At 38.3% G+C, this 21362-nt stretch overlaps 1 protein-coding gene across 8 annotated transcripts in view; it reads right to left on the reverse strand.

Annotated features, from left to right (window-relative positions):
* The window catches only part of ZNF521 (zinc finger protein 521), a 272635-nt gene that overhangs the window by 249292 nt on the left and 1981 nt on the right, over nt 1-21362 (reverse strand). For 4 of the 8 annotated variants that reach the window (XR_005594185.1, XM_039525124.1, XM_039525120.1 and 1 more), the window contains one exon: nt 5092-5151. The exons of 3 other annotated variants lie outside the window; for them this stretch is intronic. Coding sequence is in view for 3 of the 5 variants with exons in the window: in XM_039525120.1 (XP_039381054.1) it covers nt 5092-5151 (60 nt within the window). In the remaining 2 variants the exon portion in view is untranslated. The remainder of the gene's footprint in view (nt 1-5091; nt 5152-21362) is intronic. One more of the 8 variants, XM_039525121.1, reaches the window with a different exon arrangement.

The following is a 21362-nucleotide window of genomic DNA, read 5'->3' on the forward strand; positions in this document are numbered from 1 at the left end:
TAAATGACTAATGCTGGAATGAGGTTATATGAAGAGTAATTTGGAAGTGACTTTTCTTCTTTTGAGGAAGAGTACACGGTGGTGCCTTAACTATTTCTACTTTTTGCCCATTTTACTATGCATTTCCCCCAAAGACAGAAATAAAACAAAACATTTATCCAATAAAGCAAACCGGCAGTTTTCTTTGTTCTTCTCAGGAACCACAATACAACAAATGTAATAAAAATAAAAATGGCAGTGTACAAAGGAGCCCACACATTTCACCAATTTTTTCCATTTTGGCAGCCTCATTTGCTTTTCAGACATTTGAGAGCGCTTCACCTTATGCAGCTAGATCACCTGAAAAAATGAATTCTTAATAAAAACAGAGAAAGAAGTTCAGGGCTTGGCTACACTTGCAGATGTGCAGCGCTGGGAGTTACAGCTGTCTTCATACAGCTGTGTAGGGAAAGTGCTGGAGTGTGGCCACACTGACAGCTACCAGCGCTGCAGTGTGGCCACATTTGCAGCGGTGTTGGGAGTGGTGCATTATGGGCAGCTATCCCAGTGTTCAAGTGGCTTCAACGTGCTTTTCAAAAGAGGGGGGTGGAGTGGAGTGTGACAGGGAGCGTGGGGGAGAGAGAGAGAGAGAGTGGATTTTTGGAGCCGACACTGTCAGCTCCCTGCCTTGCAAATTCTGACCACTTCCCCGACCCCTCATTCACTCTTAAATGCAAATAGCCTGCAGACCAGATAAGCAGCTGCTCCGACGGACTCCCTTCCCCTCCTCTCCCCCCGCCCCCGCCGTGCTGTTTCTCTCCTCAAGCAAACACTAGCTGTAGACATTCATCCCCCTGCCTGCCTCATTCACGGCAAACAGTAGCTGTGTTTGTTTTTTAGATAAGCAGCTCCGGGAGCCCCGAGTTCACAACAAAACAAAGAGAGGCATCATAACAAAACAAAGAGAGTTCTTTAGTTAAAAGCATTATGGGAAAATTCTGGAGGTCGGTTACAGCGTAGTAAGATTAATCACTGTTTACACTGGCACTCCAGCGCTGCAGCACCAGCGCTGCAGTCATTATTCCCCAGGCAGACGTGGAGTACAGCCAGCGCTGTAGCCAGGGAGATACAGCGCTGAATGTGCCTTGCAAGTGTGGACGGTGAGTGAGTTGCAGCGCTGTAAAGCCACCACCGGCGCTGCAACTCTCCAGTGTAGCCAAGCCCTCAGTTAGCATCTAATCCTTTTCTGTCTGCTACAAAAGCCATCATCACCACTCCACCACAGGGAGATGTCTGCGATGGTGCAGTTGCCACTAATACCAACCATTCCCTACATCTACCCCAAGTGTCAAGGCTCTTACCAGCTCCCTGAAACCTGCAATAAACACTGCTGCCCTTCAAATCATTTATCAATGATAGAGGATACTTATGCATAAACCAGAAATGAAACAGACCTGTCATTAAGTGAGCTTCCTCACACTATGTGGCTCATGAGCTAAGCCAGAAGAATCTCTCTGACAGGATAAAGGGCAAGGTTTGTTTTTAAAGGGAGTTATATTGCAGAGCATCAACAAATGAGTGAAAGAAATAAGTGTGGTGAATGGGTATGTTTGCTCTGTTAAAGCACACCTACATACATGGCAAGATTCTTACAAATTTAAATTTCTTGATGCTAGAATAAGAACATTAACTCAGGCAGCTACTTCCAAATTAAGTAGTAGTATGCAAACTAACACTGCCAAAAGTGACACCATCTGAACCTAGGAAAGCTCTTCTGCCATTTTTAAATGCTGGATCTAAACAACCTGTGTACCAGTAACATTTTCCAAGTTCTTCAGTAAGCTTAACAGAGTAGTTAAAATACCACTAGGTTACAAGCAGTTCAGGAAAAGAAATAATTGTCTTAACTATTGCAAACTGACCCCAACATCATTAAACACTTGTTGGAAGGTAGTACGTGCATATTGCATACTGTTAGTTTTTCAGCTCAGGCTCCCAGTTTCATCTCATAAAACTGACAGCACTCAGGGAAATGTGGGCACTGGGTCTGAATTTTAACATGAGTATTTAAATGCTGCACATAAAGTTTACAGACCTGTTTGTTTTAAAATAAGGTCAGAGTCTGACTCTGCTTTAACTACCATGCTTTAAAAAAAAGGAGGGGGGGAGGAATTCAAGACCTATTGGTTATGAATACTGGCACTTTACAAGAATCCAATGCCACAACACACACACACCTTAGCACAAAAAAACGTGAAGAATTTCTCAAGTCAAAGCTTACTACTTAGATAGTAGTTATTAAAATTAGAATAATTTTAACAGTAATACAAATGTTTTTGCTTCCACTTCTGCATTCACAGATATAACTCTACAGGAACAGGAGTCAGTCAAGCTTATTCCCTTTTGCGGCAACTTTAGAATACATGCTCTAGCCAACTGGCACATTTGTTTTTAGGTCAACACTTCAGGGGGACCCTTTGGGACCTAGGTTCAATTTTAGCCTATGATGCTCCTTTGAAATGAGTTCTGGCAGTCTCAGCCTCTCTGTTGGTGAATGCATTTCCTCCCTATTCACTCTCTTGGAGAGACACCACCACAAAAATAAATATATATATATATATATATTTAAATAGGTCATATAACTTGGAGTCTGTGGGATGGTTTTCTAAATCATAACAGCAGCTGTCTTCCACCCCAGAGGTGGCTGTATGTTAGTGATTGCACACATGCTTAGTTCCATCATCTGAAAAGCTCCTTGTGAGCCTAGATAAAACCTGGTTCATAAATGCAATATTCATCAAATGCAGTTGTATCTTTACCTCCTCCTAATTAAGGCTAGTGCTTTCAAACAGACTGCATCAAGTACATCTAAGTACCATTACTGCCCCTCTTCAGCCTAACATCTGCAACAAATGAAGCCACAAATACTACAATCATCTATTCATACATCTCCATCCCGAACACTTGCAAACACTACCACTATCAATTCTGTAAACCCCACAGCCATGCCCCACTACCATCTGTAACAAACACGGCTCTAGCCTCCCCCCACCCCCACCTTACGATGTCTGCAACTGAACATGACCTACAGACTACATTTCTAATTATCTAGTATAGAAAGGAGGATTAGATTTGATAGAGAAATACATTCAACTTATGAACACAATAAAAAAAAAATCAAGGCCTGTCTTCTGTTACTGATTATGTTAACATTATTTATAAGTGGAAATTAAAAGTAGTATGATTTTCCCATTACTATGTTCTCTGGCAGGTGGTTCTGTCCTGCTCCTCTTCCTCCTCCTCATAAGGGATGTTATTGCTATAACTTGGTCTAATAAAACTGCAACTTTGGGGAAAATGAAAAACTGCATTGGCTTAAAAGAGTTGGCTGCAATAAACCCATGGACTTCAATTAATTTCAAGTATGGGATCAGCTTAAGGCCAACCAGCAGAAATTCCATTCTGTCCATGTAAAAATGAGGTTTCACCACATTTACTTTTTATAACCCATATAAAAGTTGAGTAAAAGTAATGAATATCTAAAAGGCCTCTCAATGGACTGGCAAGACTATCTGTATTCTTGAAACTCATCTTACATATTTCTCTCTATGCAACAAGGATCCATAGCTGATCAGAGCTAAAATGTCAAACTACCATGAAAACTGCCCAGTTTCCAATCCATTTCACTGGCTTCCAAGCCACTTCTGCATGGAAAAGTGCTGGCAAAAGAAAGGAAAACTAAGATCATGTGGTTATAATTATTACCAGGCAAGGAATATTTCTGCAGCTCAGTGGTAAAGTAAAACTATGTCGCTTTCTGCTCCCAATAGTGTCCATCGCAAAACAACTGCCTCATTAAATCTCTGCAGTAAGATTAATATGCCGTAGCTGCACTACATTTATAACTTGGTACTCTATAAAAAGCACATTTAATGGTTAGAGCCAGAGCTTAGATACAAAGTATTACTATAAAAACTTCTGGCAGCGTGGATAAAGTATGGACCTTCTGCACTGCCTGGATCAGAAATATCTGGAGTTATTTTTGAATTTTTAGCATTAAGTTCTTGTGATAGCCAAATAAATAAATAAATGTCTTATTATACAATGAAGATACCAGAAGACAAGATAAATTAGTAATATGAAAATGAATGCACTAACAAGATTATTTAACAACTCAGAGTTAATACAAAAATAAAAATAAAAACAGTAGAAAACTGGATCATTTCCTGACATATTATTCTTCAGCTTTACAGCCTACTGTTTTTCTACTTGAAAATATATACCGTATTTATTAGTTCTCAAGTAAAAACAAAAAAAATCAAATAATTTAGGCATAAATTCATTTCTGTGATTTAGAGAGCCTTTCCTTTCTCTCATTTAATTTCTTTATTTTTAAATAAAGTGTTTCACCTGCATTGCAACAAACATTAACAACAAGATGTATACAGTACTCTGGATGACAAAAAGTATTTCACTTAACAGCTTTAAATGTATTCTTTACAATCTAAAAAGGAATAATTAAAACTATTGCCTATAAATTCCTTTTTTTTTTTAAATCCACGGATTCTAGGAATCAACCTGGAGAACCCTTAAGAAAGGAGGCCTTATAAGAGTAACTTCAGTTAAGTCAATGGGGCTACCCACATGAATAAGTATTTATATAACTGTTTGCAGGACCAGGACCCTAATCAAAACAAAAAACAAAATAATCATTTCTTGAATTCTAGAAATCATATTAGACTATAACAGGAAAAATGCCCTATCATTACAAGGAATGGATACCATAATCATTTATAAAATAACTAGCCCAAGACACATAATAGTTTCATGAAGATGGATGCTTGGGGTTGGGTTTTGTGGGTGCACGTGGTAGTTTGTTTGCAGAAAAACCATCTTAGACTTTAAAGGTTAATGCTTCCCTTTCAGCTGGATACGCTACAAACAGCAATATTCCTGATTTTCTGACATTGAAAAGTGAGATTTTTTTTTTCCTGGGCTTTAGAAGTGCATTCGAAGTTGAAATTCAATAAGATGAGAGCAGACTTTGAAAAAAATAAATCTCACACTGTTGTAAAACAGCAAACAAGCACTAATGAAGGAATTCAGCATTACCAGTCTGTGCGGCTATCTGTCCCACACCTGCCTGCTGGTCCTCCGTTTCATTTTCTTCTACTGCCAGGAAAAGGTAAACAAACAAACAAAAACAAAAAAACACAAGATGTTAGGTGGGTAGCTGAAATGACTCATGCGTCATCTCCCTAGTTTCAGTTCTGAAAGCCAGTAATGCTGGTGCAACAGGGCAAGAGAACATTGCCTAGTACAGAACCACTGCAAGGTGCAAAACCTCAAACCAGACCATAGCACCACACTTTGTCCAAAAGCATGAAGCTTCTGTGCAGCAGAGTGACCAAAGAGATCTCATGGATTAAGAAACAAGTCAAATTTCCTCTGGGATATCTGCTTTCAATCCACAGTACTGTAGTCTGTTACCTAACTGAATTAGGGACTAAGACAAGGCATCAAGACTCTACTCACCTACTCTACATTGGGATAGCTTAGTGGTTTGAGCATTAGCCTGCTAAATGCAAGGTTGTGAGGTCAATCCTTGAGGGGGCAATTTAGGGATATGGGGTAAAAAAGCTGTCTGTGGATTAGTCCTGCTTTGAGCAGGGGGTTGGACTAGACAACCTCTTGAGGTCCCTTCCAACCCTGATATTGTAAGTGGGAAGCTCTTTCTGGCAAAGTGGGAGTGGGTGCTAAACTATTAATTTCCACTAAATTTAAGATTAAAAAAAAAAAGCTAATATTACAGTTGTAAAGATACCCTTGCAAACGTGAACCAACACAGTGCTGTCTTACTGAGTCTGCAAACAGACCATGCTGGCATCTTTATTATGGCTCACAGCTTCCCTAGGCACACACCACTCTCGCCAGACTGACTATTCAAAAACCTTCTGGGCAGGAGTAAAACGGACAAGAATCATGTCAGCTTCATTCTGTAACTGCTTTGGGAAGCTACAGGGTGCTGCAGAGGCAGGCACCGGAGCTATTCACAGCAGAAAATGACCCACCAGGGTGAAAGTAGGGGAGGAGTCAAGTAGCAGAACTACTTCCTTATTACGCTCCTCCCAAAGGTGAGAAATCTTTGAGTTGAAGGTGCAGTAGAGAAAAAGAGTTCCTTCTCCCTTCCAGTGGGGAAAAAGGGTAGAGGGGACAGTTCATATTTACAGCATCACCAAGTATTCAAAAATCATGAGCAGGCCTCAAAAAATCATGAAAGTGGATTAAAAATCATGAGATTTTTAAAAGATATAAAATGACCTTCCCAACAGCTGTTCCCAAAAAGGGACATTTAGAGACCAGACAGTAGCCTTCTAGGATGTTAACAAGATTTGTTTTGTTTTGCTTTAAGTAGGTCTTCACTTCTGCCTTTAAGGTATGTAAACTGGAGAACTAAATCTTTCTGTAGAAATGCATTGACTATTTCCATCAGCAGAGGTACCAGAACCTCCCCTTACTAATGGAGGCAGACATATACAGAGCAAAATTTTGTTAATTTGCACTACTGTTTGACAGGCATGTTGCAAGTTGCAGAATTTTGAAAATTAATACGTAAAAACACCTGAAGACTATCTCAAAAGAGCTTATTTTTAGTAAATGTACCATAGTATATTATATAAAAATAACTGCTGTTAGTATAGTACTCGGCTTTTAAATCTTTTCTGGAGAAATAGACTCTCCTGTATGAGAACTCCAAAGTGTGCACATTATCAAAGTTCAACTTCCATACATGTTACATTAAAAAAGAGAAAGGAAACTTCTGACCAGCATGTTAGCAGGTAACTTTGTGGTTAGCATCTTTTTTAAACTGTTGTTCAAGCTCTTTATGGATTCTTAGTCACAAAAGAGCCAAGTAGGTCACAACAGGCATAAAGAACTTGCCAATAACAGTCAACTAGACTGACGTGTTTGTCAGGAAAGATGAACCTTTGAAAAGAAAAATATGGTAGAGAGGAGAACAGAACAAAAATAAAAGCCCTAGAATAAGGAACCTTCATCATAGAGTTAGCCTACAAAATATCAACTAGTTCTCCTTTACACCATGGCCAGATTCTTCCTCCAACTAATAAAAATTGTTTGCTACATTAGGTAATTATAGTCCAGTCCATCATTCTGTAGCCACAAAGTACTAAACAGGAACCAGATTAAGTCTTCTCATAGCCTCTTTATAAGAATGTTAGCCTTCATTGTCATTCATAAGAACATAACATAAAAACAGTCCTACTGGCTCAGACCAAAGGTCCATCCAGCCCAGTATCCTATCTACAGACAGTGGCCAATGCCAGGTGCCCCACAGGGAGTGAACCTAACAGGTAATGATCAAGTGATCTCTCTCCTGCCGTCCATCACCACCCTCTGACAAACAGAGGCTAGGGACATGATTCCTTACCCATCTTGGCTAACAGCTATTAATGGACTTAACCTCCATGAATTTATCCAGTTCTCTTTTAAACCCTATTATAATCCTAGCCTTCACAACCCCCTCAGGCAAGGAGTTCCACAAGTTGACTATGCACTGTGTGAAGAACTTCCAGTTATCATACCATGTTAAACTCACTTGGATAAACATCACCCTGTATCTTATACCCAACTTCAATGTTAACTTCCCCAAGCATTAACTGAAGCATTGTTTCTCCTTTCAATAAACAAAAGCAATTTTCAACAATATCCCTCTGCTAGGGGCTTTACACTTTATACTAATGAGACAAAAAGCTTTTGGCTACCAAACTACATTAAAAATAAGTATAGGAAGGATATGTGGACAGCAGCAGCCTATGTCAAATATTTCTAGTTAATACTGTAAAAAACAAAGTTTTATAGTCTAGGATTATATTTGTGAACAAGGGGTTTTGATTTCTTCAGACTTTTTTTTTTTTTTAAACATGTAAAGTATTTAGCATGGCCTACCATAAGAAGAGAGAACTCCAGGATAGTAAAAGTAATTGAATGCCAATAAAAGAAGAAACATCAGGACATATGGAGAGCTAAAGCCTGTGTTTCCAGTCATGTTATGTTATGCTGCTATGGCTGAATATTAATTCTAGATACTTTTGTGACATCATTTCAGAGAAACAATATTTTGTCTGAACAGTTAAGTGTTTATGACCGCAGAGTCACCTGTTTTGCTAGCGGTGGAAATATCTCTTTGCTAACTAGATCAGAGAACATTGCCAGCTACTTAAAGCAATAAACCATCAATTCCCTACTATACAATTACATGATGAAATTAAAAAAAAAAAGCGTTTCTAAACAAGAATCGCTCACCAAAACAATTGTGGCACTGCACTCCTTGATTGTGGAAAATTCTATTTGCATATAATTTTTTTTTTAAAAAAGAAGATCTCAGTGAGGGAAAATAGAATTTCAGTATTTCAGTTGTCTTCACCTTTATAAAGTCTGGTGGGTTTGGACTCATAACAGCATTTTGTAGTAAAGTTTAATACTACAAAAATGCATTTCTAAACAAGAACTTTTATATATACACATGGATATGTAGAGAGATATAGATATATGAAATATAGATAGATATATGTTGAGCGTTGTGATCCAAGAGGCAGAGCTACTTGTTAGCCTGGGAATACTCTGGTTTGAATTCAGACTGTCTTGCATGCCCAGACTCAGAGGATTCTAGGAAAGTTGAAAAACCAACATTGTTAGGGCTAAATCTTACTTGCCTTTTTATGTAAATAGTCTCTCTGAAGCCACTAAGTGGAGGAACAAACAGATTTGGCCCATAGATTATGACAGCAGAGTTAACCTCCAACTAATTTACTGTAACATCTGCTGGTCAACCAGAATTTCACCCCTCCTGCCTAGAAGATTGTCACAAGGCTTATGTACGTGGGGGAGAGTTTATAAAGCTAACAGTGGAAGAATTCACATATTCTGCTAACTAACCGGGCTACCCCACTTGGAAGGGTCAGTCTGTTAGTAGAAGCAGACAACAGTGGTGCATGCTTGGGGAGACCTCATATGGAAAAAGGAACGGATGAAAATAGAAATGTGGGAGTACTATGAAAAGGTGCATTTTCACTGAGCAGGAATCCTTTATGGAGAACAGAGACTATGATTTATGGCTTTTGAGCTATTACAAACTATAACAAAATACAAGATACAGATAATTGAAAAAAGACTATTTTCTTCTACTATGGGTAGGTTAATAAATTAAAGAGAGAGAGAAAATACATACTTCCCTGAACATCTGAGGCTCTTTTCAGCTTGTTAAACAAAGCAAGAGAAGCCACATATCCCAAAATAAATTATAAACAGACTTATTGATTTAGTACCCTTCCTAAAAACACTTTATTTAAGGGATGTGAAACAAAACAAAATATAACACAGCAACCAAGATTGCTAGGGGTATGAGAAGATTTGGTTTACAATATATATATTTAACTTATATTTTGCATTTTCTATAACTCAATATAACTTGCCATAAGCTTAACATTGGTACTTGAATTTAAAAAACTTATCTTCCACAAAAGTATTCTTCCTTTGAGGATTACCTTATAAAGCATGCATTCCATCTACATGTTTGAATAATATCTGCAGATAAATAAGAGACACTAGCCATATTAGCATAATCAATATACAATTTACAGAGCTACCCAGACAGAACAGAAATAAAACATGTGTGCCATTATTTTAGTATCTAATAATTACTGTCATTTCTGGAAGTATCTTTCTGCTTTTCCTCTCTCTTCATGTCCACATACAAACTAAGAAGAGATACTTATTGCCACCACCTATGCATAGATATTTAATATGATCAGGTAGATTAGTCACATAGCAGAGGCAAATTTAAGGTTCAGGCCTGCAAAGTGCTGAGCCTCTCAAATCCCATTTACATTCAATGGATTTTGTGGACTTGCAGCACTTTGCAGGGCCATGCCTTTAGAACATATTTTAATAAAAGGTTTAATTTGTATGGGGAATGCCAGCTGAAATCAATAAAGTGAGGGGTTAATTGCAGGATCACACCCTAAAGTAGTTCCTCTTGTTTATTCTTTCTCCACTTCCTCTACACCCTTCATGCTTTTTTTAAAAGTCATCATCAGCCAAATTCTCCCTATAGACATAGATACAAATACATATTCTCACTCCAACTGGTGCCAATGAAAGTCACAAATGTGACTCAGAGGACAATACAATCCTTCTTCAGTGAGGTTAGCAAACATATAATGTACACTACAAAACTGTATTAAGACATCTTGCATTCTTACTGGTCAGTAACCATCCTGATCCAACATCAGACAAGATCTAATTTTCCGAACCACCTTAAACAGTATCAATACACTTCCATTAAAGATACACTAGAGTGCGGCCTCTTTTATTAACTAAAATGGAGGGCTGAGGAGTTCATAAAATCAAATGTCTCAAAATTACAACAGGTACAGTGCAGAACTTGAAATATGGTGCACTGCATCACTTTCTTCTTGTCCTTCAAGCCACTGCAAAGCAATTTCCAATGCACCAACGGCATCAGAATCTGAAGGCACTGGAATTTGAAGCAACGTTGACTTGTTCTTTAATTGAGAGCACTTTCGTTGTATGATTCCCCACCCCCAGAAAAATGATTTATATAATTAATTGTTTGTGAAGACTGGTGTTCATAAAATTGAGGTTCTACTGTACCAAAGAAAAATTTCAAGTGCCATTTAATACAATTTTTAAAAAGTAATAATCCTATCAACAACTATACATATATTTGAGATAACACTGGAAAAGGAAGGAAGGGTTCAGTTTAGTTACATACCCTGCCTCCAATTATTTTTAAGCTATAATGTAATGATATTTTCTTAAAGCACAACTTACAAGTGTAAAGGATTCTTGGGGGAAGGGGTTGTTTAAAATAATAGAACTGAATGCTCATTATTATTACCAACCTTCATCCCCTCACACCTTCTTCTTCCTACAGACAGAGGCTGCCACACACCCCTCCTGACATTCTTATCCATTTTACACACTCTCCTCTCTAGCCTGTCCCTCTATTGAGCTGCTTTTTCAGTTACTCTTGTATAAAAGCTAAACTGGGAGCAGTGTAGCTCCCAATTCAGCTGTGTTGGTTGGACAATAGTATTCCTATGCTGAAACAGTAATATTTTCTTAGACAGCACCTAAGAAGATAACCTTTCAGGTTAGGCACATTTAAAAGAAACACACACACACACGCCCCTTTGGACTGTTCTCTTTCAGCCCTCATATTCTTTATTCAAGGATTACAGCGTCCCAATGTGACACACTGAATCATGTAAGGAGACAGTCAAGTCTATGGAATATTATGGGTGAGAAAGGCAGAACAGAGACTCCTTCCAGCCACACAGAATTCTAGTGTCTTTCTAAACTTAGAACCTATTTTGTTTTCAAGACAGTTAGACCAGTTTTGTGTACTGACCTTGCCTCCCTAATCTCTCATCGATGAAGAAACACTTGGACTATATTTTAAACTGTTTTTGTTAGTAAGTTTATAACAATACTATGCATTTTACAAAGTGCCATTCATCCAAGAATCTCCAAGTTTTTTATAACCTTTAAGTTTCACAATATCCCTATGAGGCATTATTATATAGTCGCACAGATAACGGAACTAAGGTGCTGAGGACCAAGTTCTCACTTTACTCCACCCCTTTTGCAGTAATACAAAAAGAAGCCAAACTGTTGCAATTCCACCGATCTCCCACTGGGTGCAGTCCATGCAATGTGAACAGGAACCCCTCCCTGCACACTGCAAGCAGTGTTCTAAAACATCCTGCAGGAGTGACAGTGTCATCCAGTGGGACCATAGCTATACAGATTTGCTGTACTGTCAGTAGACATTGCTAATAGTGCTGTTGCTCCGTGTCCTGCTAACAGGCTGTGGGAGAGGAGAGAGTCCTTTTTGCTCCCTTCCCCTGTACTTAGTTCATTTATTTCAACTGGATCTGGCTCCAAGAAATTAAGTGACTTCCTCAAGCTCACTCCAGGCCTCTATGTGCATGCTGCTGAGTGCCCCCAACTCCCATGAAAGTCAGGAAATGAGGAAAATCAGCACTTCTCAGGACCACTGCAAGGCACTGGCAGAGCAAGGAACTGCTTCAGGAGTCCCAACTCCGAGTCCAGTGCTCAGACCTTTTGGCAACCCTCCCTCCCTTCAGTGGCCACACTTAGCTGAAAGCTATTATTTACTTTCAAGAACATAATTATAGATAACCAGTCCAGCATGATAAAAATCAAGAAGTGAAAAGAATATCCAAGATAATTTTTTTGAGCAGTTACAAAGCCCTTTATGTAATAGTAATGGTTTCAGAGTTCAGATTCCTCATAATACACCTCTACCTCGATATAACACTGTCCTCGGGAGTCAAAAAATCTTACCGCGTTATAGGTGAAACCGCGTTATACTGAACTTGTTTTGATCCACCGGAGTGCGCAGCCCTCCCCTCCCCCCCGGAGCACTGCTTTACCGCGTTTTATCCGAATTCGTGTTATATCGGGCCGCGTTATATCGGGGTAGAGGTGTACAATACAGCTACACATAAACCATACGTTTTTTTCTCTCTCTCTCTAGTAACTTCCGTAAGGCATAGGTGATGTACATGGGCAGACGGACATAATTAAGAATTTAGGTTATTTTTGCAGGCCTCTACCTGCATCCTTACTTAGGAAAGAGGGGACTAATTAAATGTTTCCCACAAAAAGCTGAACTCTTTTAAAGAAAAGCACACCTGAAGCAATCTGATTTATGGATCACAGAGATTAGAAACAGAAATAACCACTGGCCAAAATGTTCAAACCTAGGTGACTGAATTTAAAAGTGATCTGTCAAAAGTGATGAGTACCTACAGCTTTGTGGATGCTCAACATCTCTGAATGGTCAGTTCACTTAGTTAGTCAGGCAACAAGATTTAGACTTTTTGGCCACTGACTCCATTTGCAAAACTATAGATATTAAACTATAGATATTAAACTAATGATGCACATTTATCTTAGTCAAAAGGCCAGTTCTTTCAGTATTAATTTGAATGAGCTAGGTTGTTCTTTGTCGAAATGTTTATCAGAGAGTTGCTTCCATAGAATTCACTTCTTTGTTTTACGATGTTGTACATCACCTTTTGTTCTTCCTTTTATCGTTCTTGTCTTTTACTTTTCTGCAACAAGAAAAGTACTCAGTGCTCACTCCCCTTCCTCTCTTGATTAACATTTGTATTTGGCTCACTAACCTTTTCCACTGAATCTATTCAACAGCTTCACCTTAAATCACAAGACATAAATCTTTTTCCCATGCTCTGGCTCTTAACTGCATAACCCAACCACTTCCCAGAAGTCACACACAAAGGCCAATAGTCAACCATTTCATCCACCTATTTTTAGGATGATAAAAAGTTGCATTGAGCATACATCTTGAAGTCCCTGTTGTTCTGAGATTAGAGGATCTGAGATTCCAAGGAACACAATTGCAAGGAAGGAAGTGAAGAATAACTAAAAGACATAAAGCAAACACACACACACACACACACATACCCCCACAAGCCCATCACACACATTGGTACTATCAGAAGTTAGAAAACATGTTGACACCATTAGGGAAAAAAACCCATAACCCTACCCCCCCAGGGTAATATACTTCAGAGCCAGAGCATGTTTTGTTGACTAACATATAGCTTCGCCTTATCAAGGGCATGGCCTCATAAAGTCACTTTATCTGATATGTGTAAAAGAAATATTTTACAATGAAGGGTTTTTTTCCCTGTTAAATCCCTTCAAGACATTAATGAGTCAACAATGGAAAGTGAAACTTTCTAGTTTTACAAAAGTATCCAGAGTGGGAAAATAAAAATCTCACTCAAAAATCAGCCATCAGGGAAGTTGTTTTCTAATGTTCATTAAGCAGGTAAATACAATCTGAGGTAAACAAGCTCTAAGTTTTACTCCAGATCCAGGACACTAAAAATTGGGGGGAACATTGAAATTCTGAATATTTTTCCCAACAGTGCTTATTTTTAGTAGGATATAAAGGTGTCAAATCCTGCTTCACCTAGGGCTCTTTGACCAAAGGCTAGCACAGCCAGATTGAACACATTTCTTTCTAGTTACCAATAAAGGAAAAAAGTGATGCAGTATCACTAAACAGCAAAACAATTCACACACCACAGAATAAATAAATAAATAAAATAATAAAAATGTACTACATCAAATTAAGTATACTGTAGGGTTTAAGAGATTCAAGAAGGGGGTGGGGAGTCAAACCTTGAAAGATACTGTACTTATTTAAAAATGGAATAATATTTCAGATGAATTACTAATGCAAACAGTAAGCCCTCTCTCCTGTTCCCATTGAAGTCAATGGGGGGTTGGGGAATACGACACCTGCCATTAATATCAGTGGTGCAGGATTCAGGATGTTTTTAAAATGTGGACAACTGACAAGACTCCTGTACTTAGAGTATACATAGTAAAAGAAGTTGAAGTGTAAGAACAAAAAGCTGCTGTAAATCATGCACAGTGGGTGTTCTTTAATCTATAGTATCTCTCCACTGAAAATAAATGTTACGCACATCCCAGAAGAATACAGGCCACATAATAAATGAATCCTGAAAAACATTTTTCTTCTTCTTCTACTTCAGCATTATGGAGTAAAAAAGTCTTCAAAAAATAGTAAAGTAATGCAAAAAATAACTTTTATGGTAAAAAAGAGTTTGTACAATTTTAACTAGTACTGTAATATTGAAGGAAAATATTCCTGATTTTAACTTCTTTTTGTGAAGGTACTAACGGCATCTTACACACATATGCCACAAAAGAACTGAAAGCAGAATTTTTGTAACCAGACTAAAAACTCAAGAAAGTAGGCGGACTGAATGAAAATGCTAATTGTAATGTGTTATAATAAAAATACCCCCAAGATCAGCCCAATCTTTTTTTGCTATAGCATAGTCCCCAGGCATATGGCTAACTACTGCCTGATCATTATCCTGGTTAAAACTAAAGCTACTGAAGTTTAGGAGGATTAATATCTAACAGAATTTATTTCATCTCTAATAATTGCTAAACTAGCATAATTACTCATACTTGAAGTGGAATGTGATACATGCTAAGAACCCAAGATGCCTAAAATTAAAGTTAAAACAAAAACAAAACTCACTACTGAACTCTGTATTCAAAGATTCATCTTTTGTCAGACTTCTATGCCAAGTGTTGCATAATGATTTAGAATTATTTAAAAGCTTCCCTTACACTATTTGACTATTACAAAGAGAACAATTGAACAACTTGAATGCTTACGTTTCAATTGCTTTGTAGTAAAAGCATTGCACAATACTTTTAAAACCAGACAGGTACCTTTCCACAGTCCAACAGATCAATCATACACAACTTCTGTTAGAGCAAAATTTAGTCCCCCCAAGGGGAAAAAATAAAATATATATATATATATATATATATATATATATATATATTTTATTTATAATTTTTAGCAATTATTATATATATATGACCACAATTCTGATTTAATTGAAATAGGATAAGAAAGTTGCATTTTCCCCATACCCAGTGGGACTAATACTGACGTTTGACAGTACCACAGGATCCTACGGAAAACTCCAAATATATTTCAGACAAAGGCTATGTCTACACTAACCAAGTAAGTTGACCTATGCTAGGCAACTCCAGCTATGTGAATAACGCAGCTGGACTCAACGTACCTTAGGTCGAGTTACCATGGGCTCAATGCCAAGGGGGAGGCGGGGTCGACGGGAGATTTTCTCCCGTCGACTTACCTTACTCTTCTCGTCAGGGGTAGAGTACAGGGGACGACTGGAGAGTGATCTGCAGCCGATCTGGCGGGTCTTTGCTAGACCCGCCAAATCGATCTCAGAGCATCGATCTCGGCTGTAGTGTAGACCTGCCCAAAATGTTTTTCCTTGAGATATCAGTATTCATACCACATTCTTAATCAGTGTTTCAAACAAAAAAGCATTTAATCCAGAAGATATCTACATGAAATTCTAACAGGCTTGGAGAGGGAGGGAGTTTAAGTCCTTTTCTCATTTACAAACACTTAACTAAAAAAAGGTAGAAAGGGTTTTTTTTTTTACAAAATTTATGAGATTTCAATACAGAGGCATCCATTTCATAACAAAGAAATTAAAGCCATTAAACCAGTTACACAGAATGAATTACAGGAAAGCATACAGCCTTTTAACAAATCTTAGATCATGGTGGAACATGTTATCCTACACGTCTCCATATTAAGAGCCTCTCTTGTTGCAAGAGTTAGCTGCAACTAGAAAACCCAAGCCATACTTCTAGTCCTTTTAAGGCATCTTTATCTAAAGATTTCAGCCTCATGGCAACTAACAGTTCAGTTCATAACTATTTACAGATAAAGGTTTCCAAGATACAAGTTCACCTGCTCCTGAGAAATGGTCCAATAGACTTGCACTGGTCCCAGAAAGCAATTGAATATCATTTTTGTAATCCTGAAGTTGATAAAGTCAGTCATAAACATTAGCCACATCAATGAGAATTACTTAAGGGGGAGCAACATTTTTTTTTTAATCAGACATGGGAATAATCTGGCAAGACAAAAAAAAGTCTAACTATAAATAGCCTGTACTATAACATTATAAGATGGTCATTTTAAATCCCTTTGAAATTTGATTTTTTATGTATGCTTTTGTGTTCAATATCTAATATTTGCCCTTTTTGGGTGGCCAAATAAAAGCCAACAATCCACTCATGCATCAAAACAAATGGTTTTGCTTTTCAGACCAAGTGGAATCTTATGAATGTTTTGTTCCCTCCCTATAAGATGATTATGCCAGAACCTCTGAGATCCTGAAACCAGGCCTTTCAGAAAAAGTTCTTTGGACCAGCCATACTAAAACTTTGAGTTGAGTTCAAAGGAATCATGCCAATAGTAATTGCTGTTTTTGTTTATGCTAGACTGTCTGCAGATTAGACTATAATCAATCTAATGACTAACATCCAGTCCATGTAATTTAGAGGTTGGACAGTGTGGGGGTGATAAACATTCAGCTAGTTGAGAAATTAAATAGAAGTGTTACTGTTTGATGGAGATTTGAATGTTAAATTCTTTCTTAACTATTGTTACTAATATAGCTACCTTTTTGTTACAATAATCCACTACCTTCTATCTTAAATACCAGTATGCCATAACATCTGGGCCTCGTATACAAGAAATGTATTATTGTTTCAAATATATTATAGAGAACTAGTCACATTAAATACACATGTAAATATGGGGATGAAATTTATCATCTTCATCCACTACCAACTTTGCAGAAGTTACAGTTGCAAATGCAGCCAAGACGGAAAGAGTACCTTGGTTTTCCTCAAAAGAGGGCACAACTCTAAGAAATGCAGGGCATTGCCCTGGTATCATTTCAAGATACATGCCCGTTTTAGGCAGAATATATGTATATAGTACAGTGAGCACATTTTTTCCTTCTCTTCTTTCTAGGAGCTAAACATTTAATATATTAAGCCACAGAATTATAAAACTGGGTTACTAAATATCAGTACCAGGAAATTCATTTTGAAGTGACAAAGAAAAATAAAAATGCTTAAATAAGTCCTCAGAGTTCAATGTTTCTATTAAATTTGTGGGACTCTACCAGCTCCCTGTGGTGGCTTATTTAACACCTACAATTTCTAGCGATTTTTCACACACAACTTTAGTCTAATGGATATGACCTGACTTTGGTTGAGAAGGATGGGATTTAAAGATACATTAGGACTGCCTTTTCATTCAAATTCGCTAATGAATATCTGGTTTTTTTTCCTCCCACAGATGACATGGATGACTACGTTTTCATAGCATCCATATATTTCTAAACAAATCATTTCTGATCAAAAAAAAACTTTAAGAACAAAAAACAAATACCCCCAAGTGAAAGAAAAAGGGTCAGTAACCTAAGTGTGATATCTTACAGAGTGTGCCAAGTTACAAAAGCGTTAGCCATTCAAGAAGCCAATTTAAACAAGACACAACTGAACTGCTCTTTACCCCTTGCCTCCTCAGTTCAGGAGGTCCCAAGTACAGCATCCTAAATACATTTAGGGCAATTCTGGCCCTCAAGCATTCTGAGTTTAAAAAGGAATATAAATGACCAGTCCTCCCTCACCATCTTCTCCTTTGCAACTTGGCTTTTTTGTAGCTTTCACACTTATATATAGCTGACCTGCACTACTTCCCCTCCCTTATTTTAGGTATGTGTTTAAGATTGTTTTGATCACATAGAACACATACAATAAGGATTCCTTTCTGAAAAATCACCACAAGAAATGGGATAAATAAACTAGCAAAATAAAATATAGGTCAATACTGATAAGTTTCATGCAACTGATTCTACGTATATTAAAAACAACCTAGCAGTTTAACTTCTTTTTAAAGATTAAGTCACTTAAGATATTCAAATTAAAAATCTTGTTTTAAATGTCTCTGGATGGAGAATTATTTGTTCACCTATGCCCAAGCATGTATTTACATATCCCTGAAGTGCTTTTCATAAACAACAATAGTCTTCCTTGTGCATAGGTAAATGTTTTTATTGTTTTTAAAATGTTGGGAGAGGGGGTAGCTATTGTTTACCCTACCTTGTTTCTGATTTATGTCAAAAGCTGGTACCTGTCAGCAAGAGTTACTAGGATAATTAGACTAAGACTATAGTAACCAGCAAACCTAAAAGAGGAAAAAACAAACAGAAGAAAACTAATTCACAAACGTATTTTCAAAAAACAAAAGACATTTAGTCATAAGTGAGTTAACACCCACCATTTCTAATGAACATTACTTTCATGCATTCAACATACAAACTCCCCAAAATTCAACTGTCATTTTGTTTTTATGTATTTACCTGCCTTGTGTCACTATTCCCCTAAGATACAAGTTTCAAATTATGTTATCAAAAGTGACAGCCATATCAGAAATATATTTTAAACCTTTTTCCATCAGAAAAAGTTACTAAGTACATGACAAATTGCAAATTTACTTTGTAGCTCATGTTTTGTTTAGCCATGGAAACAGTACTCATGAATTTAAAGAGCTTCTTTACATAGATGTATATAATAATTTAATTTAGATGAGAAACAGTTTGGAAAAAACTGTTTACTTTTAAACTACAGATCTTGCTTATCTCCTAATGATTAAGCTACTAATCATTAAAAGGAACCTAAAATCAATGTTGCATTTAGGTTTCTGTTGAAATTCTAACAAACAACATTTGCAATGTTACTCACAGCTATTGTTTCTTCATAAAAAATTAAGATGAAATATTTGATGGACACAGCATTTTCAATTTAAATGCTATAAAATAATCTTTAAACTTCTCAGCTGATTCATGCTGCTATCCCACCTAGAAATCTTACAATCAGATTGTCCTCAGCTCAGAATATTACTAATCCACTCAAAAATGGACACTATTCAAGAAAAATAAAATGGGAAAATGAAAAAAGTCAGATATTTGAACAAAGGCCACCAAGAATGATAATCTGCTTCTTAAGAATAATTACTGCTGCAATAATTACACATGATGATTGATCTACTATTTGTATTTTTAATGGAGAAATAATAAATATGGCACGATACACATTTCTTCACTGTATCTGTGTTAAATATTTAACAGTTTCTTACGTGTATAGTATACTGTCACTAAAACTCAAGCCACTCCATCTGAAATCTAGGATTTTGCTATTTGCTCATTTTAGGAAATCTTAGGCTACTAGTACAAAAAGCAGACTATGCTCAGACCTACACATAAAATGGAAGCTGAATTTTTGAGTTAATTTAAGTGTTATTTACAGAAAGGCACTTGAAAAAACATGTTTTCATTCTGCAAAATGTGAGTACCACACATACATATGCTTATATAAATTAGTATGATGAAAACATGGTTCTATTCCGAGAGAACAATTTACACCACTTTCCCATTCATTTTGTGTTTCTTTATCTGTACTAGATTTGTAATTCCAACTCTGTATTTGTTCAGTTCAACTTTTCTAACATCTATAAATATGACCAACTGATGTCCTACTTATGGGCCATAAAAATCATATGGGCATGTAAATAAACCCTCATTAGGGAAGTCCAGAACTAAATGAATGCACAACCAATAAAACTTTGTCGATTCATTTTAAAAGATAAGTGAAGAGCACCACATTTGTTCTTCACACACTGATGAACAAAAGCACTACTGAACTGTACAAACTTCAGTAAATTTTAAATATATGACTGCAAAAGAATGCAAGGCAGCAAGTTCAAGACACTATCTCCTTTTGAAATATTTGGAAGAAAAGAAAAAAAAGAAATAGAACCCGATCCAAAGCCCACTGAAGTCAACTGAAAGACTTTGGAAGGGGAACTTTGAGAGTTTTGTTTTAAGCAAATGAAACACTATTTTTAATGGGTCCTGCTGTACATGTTTATAGAAGCTGATCCTGCTCCACTGAGAATTGAATAATTGTGTGGACTTCAATGCAATTAACTCCTGATTTACACCAGTGTAGCTGAGACAAGACTTAAGGCCTGTTCCTTTTACACTAGGAAAGAGCTCAGAGGCACATCCCCCCCAGCACCCTTCCAGGGTCTGTATTCACAGCATGCACAACCCTCCAGGCTTCCAAGTTCCCAGCTCTTTACTATGGCAGGCCTTCTTCCTTCGCCCCCACCCCCTCCACGTCTGACCCATTATGGGCTGGAGCAGCGTGTGTTTGACTCGGCCTCGCAACAGCTCCGGAGCAAGGGGCAAAGCCAAGTGATGATGACAGAGCCCCCGCCCAAGAGGGAAGCCGAATTTGGGTGGGACCAGCGTTCCCCCGACCAGGCCAGCTCGCAGCCCTGTCTCTGCCCAGCCCAGGCACTGGGGTTACTGGGGCAGGACCAGGACCACGGAAAGCCACAAACTGGCGGGAGGGGGGGCAAAGGCCGGGGAGGATGCTACGGCCAGCGCCTTCCTCGTCCCGGCTGGGGAGGGCGAAGAAAGCGCCGGGCGGGGGCGGGAGGCAGCCGTGTGGGGCCGGCCCAGGGGCGGGGGAGGCGGCAGCAGATGGGAGCAGGAGCGGGGGAGGCAGCCACGCTGGGGGGCGGCGCAGACGGACTCTCTCCCCGGGACGTTCCCGGGCCCCGCCACATTCTCACAAGCCGCCCTTTGTCCTCCTCCTCCTCCCCCCGGGCCTCTGCGCCCTGCTCGCGGGCGGGGGCTCGGGCGCCTTCCTGGAGGCTCCCTCCAGGGGGTTTCTCCTCCCCCCTCTCTCAGTGCCCCCCCCCCCGAGCGCGAGCTCTCCCCTGGCACACACACACACACCCCCCCCAGCAGGCGAGGAGG

This window comes from Mauremys reevesii, linkage group 2 (genome assembly GCF_016161935.1).
Source record: "Mauremys reevesii isolate NIE-2019 linkage group 2, ASM1616193v1, whole genome shotgun sequence".
Classification (NCBI taxonomy): domain Eukaryota; kingdom Metazoa; phylum Chordata; order Testudines; family Geoemydidae; genus Mauremys; species Mauremys reevesii.